Source organism: Eimeria necatrix, genomic scaffold (assembly GCF_000499385.1).
Source record: "Eimeria necatrix Houghton genomic scaffold, Enh_scaff389, whole genome shotgun sequence".
Taxonomy (NCBI): domain Eukaryota; phylum Apicomplexa; class Conoidasida; order Eucoccidiorida; family Eimeriidae; genus Eimeria; species Eimeria necatrix.
Window position 1 is genome coordinate 27,501 of NW_013654291.1, and position 5,026 is coordinate 32,526.

Here is a 5,026-nt window from a genome sequence, read left to right on the forward strand (position 1 = left end):
AAAGGCACAGCAGCAGCAACAGCAGCAGCAACAGCAGCAGCACGCCGATGGGCGCCTTCCCGTAGCAGCAGCAGCAGCAGCAGCAGCAGCAGCAGCAAGAAGGCAGCAGCAGTCACACTGCAGTAGCAGCAGCAGCAAACAGGTCCCACTCTGCAGCAGCAGCAGACGCAGAGACGTCCCACTACAGCAGCAGCAACAGGTGCATCAGCAGACGAGGCCCACTGCAGCAGCAGCAGCAGCAGCAGCAGCAGCAGCAGCAGCAGCAGCAGCAGCAGCAAATACCTTTTTGGGCCTGAAGGACATGGCGGTGACTGTGCCCACTATGAGCAGCGGCAGTCCCTCAAATTCGCAGCAGCAGCAGCTAATAGCTGCTTCATCTGTTTCGAAAGTGACCTTTTCAATAGTGGTGCTCTGCAGCAAAACAAGCAGCAGCAGCAGCAGCAGCAGCAGCAGCAGCAAATGACAGACCGGCCCAGCCAGTAAACCCTTTCTAGGCAGCAGCACAAAGGAAAACAAATCAAAGACATCAACCAGAGGAGACTAAAGCTCACCGGAACTCCAGCAGCAGCAGCAGCAGAAGCAGCAGCAGCAGCAACAGCAACAGCAGCAGCAGCAGCAACAACAGCAGCAGCAGCAGCAGCAGCAGCAGACGCACCAGAAGCGGGTTGACAACTCTGAGGCAGCTGCCCCACTTGCCGCTGCCAGCCTTAAAGGCCCCCAAAGCACTTTCCTCTTCAAAGCCATTTACTTCTTCATTTTCTTCCTCGTGGCTGAGTTTAATGCCCTAAACACAAACCCTAAACCCTAAACCCTAAACCCTAAACCCTAGGGCGTTCACAGCGAGCAGGAAGCAGTTTAGGGTTTACGGCGCGCAGGCACTCCTGCGCAGTTGCCGCTAGCCCCTAAACCCTAGCCCCTAGACCCTAAACCCTAAACCCTAAACCCTAGGTCGTGCGCAGGCTGGAAACCCTAAACCCTCGGCAACTGGCGAAGCAAATACCTCTTGGCCTAAACCCCTAGCCCTCTCCCCTGCTCTTAAGACCAAACCCTAAACCCTAAACCCTAACCCCTAAACCCTCGCGCCCACCCTAAACCCTAAACCCTAAACCCTAGCCCCTAAAGCCTAAACCCTCGCGCCAACGCCCAACCCCTGAGCCCCCGCGCCCACCCCAAAACCCCAGCCCGTAGCCCCCAAACCCTAAACCCTAAACCCTAAACCCTAAACCCTAAACCCTAAACCCTAAACCCTAAACCCTACTCGCAAGGCCCTTTGGATTTCGAACTTGGTGGCCTCGTCGTAGGCGTTGTGGTCCGCCTCGCAAATGGCCAGCGCGGGAACTTTCTGAGAAGAGCCCTCAGCAGGCACCAGAGTCCCTGAAAGAAACAATTATTAAACAATTAATTTTAATTAATAATTATTATTAATAATAATAAATAATAATTCCAATAATAATAATATTCAGCAGCAGCAGCAGCGGCAGCGGCAGCAGCAGCAGCAAAAACGGGGGCGGCACTGCAGCAAGAAGCAAAGTGACCTTCACCGGTGCTGCAGCAAGGCAGCAGCAGCAAGCGGGCAAGCGCGTAACAGCAGCAATGCAGCAGCAGCAACAACAGCAGCAAGGCAGCAAGCCAGCAATAGCAGTAATCCAGCAGCAGCAAGACAGCAATTCAGCAGCAGCAGCTCAGCAACAGCAGCACTTCAGCAGCAGCAGCGAGGAAGTCAGCAGCGCAGCAGCAGCAGCAAGCCAGCAACAGCAGCAAATCAACAACAACAGCAGCAGCAGCAGCGCGGAAGCAAGCCAGCAACTCAGCAGCAGCAGCAGGCCAGCAACAGCAGCAACTCAACAACGACAGCAGCAGCAGCAGCAGGCCAGCAACAGCAGCAACTCAACAACAACAGCAGCAGCAGCAGCAGCAGCAGCAGCAGCAGCAGCAGCAGCAGCAGGCACCTCCGAACTCGGAGACGTGGGGCAGCACGGCCATGGCCCTGGGGGTGAAGGAAAGAGGCAAAGAAGAAGAACAAAAAACATCTCCCAAACGCGGGACTCGAAAAATCCGCAAAGAGTTCCCCGATATCGCCACGAAGCCGTCCAGGCACTGCAGCAGCAGCAGCAGCAGCAGCAGCAGCAGCAGCAGCAGCAGCAGCAGCGGGGGAGAGGGAGCAGCAGCAGAAGGCAGAGCGGCGGCAGCGGCAGGAGAGAGCAGCAGGGCGGGAAGCCATAAGAGCCAATCGCCGCAAACCCTAAACCCTAAACCCTAAACCCTAGACCATCCTGCTGCAGCTAACCAAGCCCCAAACCCTCCCCGCCGCCGGACCACCTCCACCAACCCGCCCGCAACCCCAAACCCTAAACCCTAAACCCTAAACCCTAAACCCTACCTGCTCGGAGGAGAAGGAGGCGATGGCGTCGAGGGGGTCGTAGTGGAGAGGAGCAGCAAGGAGTTTTCCCTGATGAGAAAACTTCAACCAAGTTTTTTCACTAAGTGCTGCTACTGCGGGTTTGCTGCGCACTGACACGCGGGCAAACCGCGGCGCCTTCGCCCCCAAAAAGCGACACCGCTGGTCACCCAGCGAACCAGTGGTCAGGTCCACTGACGAACGCAGCATCACCCCAGAGCTCAGCCCCACCTGCAGCAGCAGCAGCAGCAGCAGCAGCAGCAGCAGCAGCGGCGGTGCAGCAGCAGCAGCTGCTGCAGCAGGGCAGATGCGGGGCGCCAAGTGCCTCCCGGGACGCTCCCAAGAAAGACCCCCAACCCAAACCCTAGGGGCCCCCCTAGGGGCCCCCTTAGGGGCCCCCAAACAAAAGCACCCCGCTGCCCCCCGACCCCCCCGTGTAAACCCTCGTTGAAACCCTCGTTGCCCCCCCAACCCTCGGGTCTGTAAAACCCTAAAAAAGGGTTTCTCACGTATAAGTAGACGCTGCTTTCGGCGCTGGGTCTGGGCTGTGCTGCAGCGAGGCAAACGGACTCTGGAGTGGCGTTTGCTGGCAGCAGCAAAACGGAAAGTTGCTTCAGCTGCTTCTCCTTTTCTGCACTCAAAACCCTAACCACATTATCGAGGGCCCCCACGGCCAAAAAGGGGGCCCTGCTGCGGCCCTCGGGGGCCTCCAGCAAAGCCAAACAAGACACTTCCACGTGCAGCTGCTTCCTTGCTGCTTCCTCGAGGGCCCCCAGCTCGTCCAGCTCCAGCAGCAGCACATCTCCCCCCGAGAGCGCCAGCAGCAGCTGCTGCTGGTTTGCTGCAGCAGCGCGGATCCTGCGGTCCCCGGGGGGCCTCCACACGGCCACGGGGGCCCCCCCGGGGCCCCCGGGGGGCCCCCCGGGGCCCCCGGGGCCCCCGGGGCCCCCCGGGGGCCCCCCGGGGGCCCCCCGGATGTGGCGGACCTCGTTTTCGAGCACTTGGACGTAAGAACCGTCCGCGAAGAGAGCAGCAAGAAGCGTTGTTGCTGCAGCAGCAAAAGGAGTGTTGGAAACTTCTTCAACTGTGTCTCCGACTTGGAGAACGAGAGTGTTTCCCTCGAAAGAAACCAAAATGAACTTGTGGAAAAGGCCCTCCGGACTCTCCCGGAGGGTCCAGAGGCCCCTCGGAAAGCCCGGAAGCTCATTGTCCGCCAACTCCTCCACCCCGAGGCCCCGCTGCAGTACCCTCAGCGCCGAGAGGGGCCCCCTGCCGCACAGCAGGTACAACTGGGGGGCCCCCCCAGTACCCTGTGCATCCAAGACTTGCAAGTCCAGAACAGGAGAGGCAGAAGGCAGCAAATCTGACAGCAGCAAATTCCGCAGAGGCCGCGGCTTGAAGGCTATCACTGCTGCTGCGCCTAAGGGGTGACTCGCGCTGCAGCGCGGGTCTGCTGCTGCAGTGCCAATGCCCGTGAACTGGTAAAGGCTGTGGGGCCCGAACTCCGCAGCAGCAAAAAGATAGCCGGAGCGCAGCACGCAGAGCGCGTTTGCTGCAGCAGGCAGCGAGTCGAAGTACCTGCAGCTGAGGTCTTGGACTATTCCCTCGGAGTGAGTTATTTCTATTTTGAATAAATCCCCCAACTCCGACTGCAGCAAAATGAAGAAAAAGCCCTTCATTCGGTGCGCTGCGTAGCAGCAAATCAGCACTTCCTGCTCCCCCCCGACTTCCAGCCGCCGCGGCATGCTGCAGCAAACTGCTGCGTGGTCCAGCTTCCGGTACTCCACGCTGCTGCTGCAGCAAACCAGGACCCCCCCGGGGCCCTCTTGGGGGGCCCCCCCGGGCACTGGCACCAGCAAGTGGGCGCTCTCGGGCACTTCTTGGCTCGCCTTCTTCACCACGTGGTTTAGGCCCAAGTCCATTTCCCAAAAACATAACACGCGGGGACTCTTGCGCAGCCCTGAGCAGCAGCAGCAGCAGCAGCAGCAGCAGGGGATCCAGAGCAGCAGCAGCAGCAGCGGGAGATCGCGAGACGCCAACAAAGCAGCAGCAGCAGCAGCAACAGCAGCGAAACAAAACACGCAACAGCAGCAGCAGCAGCAGCAGCAGCGAAACAAAACTCGCAACTGCAGCAGCAGCAGCAGCAGCAGCAGCAGCAGCAGCAGGACGTACCGCCCTTGTGGGGCTGGGGGTAGGGCTGTTCGAGGGTGGCGAAGAGGGGGTTTTCGAAGCCCACGTCGAGGCCGCAAAGGTCGAGGCAGGCGATGTGGCTTTTGTGGGCCTCGAGGGGCGAAGAAATGGTGACAGCCGCTTTTGCGTCTCTGTTCAAAACGAAAACGAACTTCTGCCGCTCCACGGCCGCCACCATCAACGCGCGGCCGCGGGGGTCCACCGCCACGTACTCACCAGCCACCACACGACGCACTCCTGCAGCAGCAGCAGCAGCAGCAGCAGCAGCAGCAGCAAGAAGCAGCGACGGAGTCCACGGGGTTCTCGAAATAAGCCAATAACAGCAGCAGCAGCAGCAGCAGCAGCAGCAGCAAGAAGAAGCAGCGACGGAGTCCACGGGGTTCTCGAAATAAGCCAATAACAGCAGCAGCAGCAGCTGCTGCAGCGAGAAGCAGCGAC

General features: G+C 59.6%; 1 protein-coding gene across 1 annotated transcript in view; it reads right to left on the bottom strand.

Annotated features, from left to right (window-relative positions):
- Positions 1 to 4,766, bottom strand: part of ENH_00049560 (Splicing factor 3B subunit 3, putative) — a gene marked incomplete at both ends in the record, with an annotated part of 8,503 nt that extends 3,737 nt beyond the window's left edge. The window contains 7 exons of the mRNA XM_013581252.1: positions 283 to 411; positions 656 to 784; positions 1,259 to 1,374; positions 1,950 to 2,097; positions 2,381 to 2,629; positions 2,908 to 4,358; positions 4,571 to 4,766. Coding sequence (XP_013436706.1) covers positions 283 to 411; positions 656 to 784; positions 1,259 to 1,374; positions 1,950 to 2,097; positions 2,381 to 2,629; positions 2,908 to 4,358; positions 4,571 to 4,766 — 2,418 coding nt within the window. The remainder of the gene's footprint in view (positions 1 to 282; positions 412 to 655; positions 785 to 1,258; positions 1,375 to 1,949; positions 2,098 to 2,380; positions 2,630 to 2,907; positions 4,359 to 4,570) is intronic.
- Positions 4,767 to 5,026: the final 260 nt, after the last annotated feature.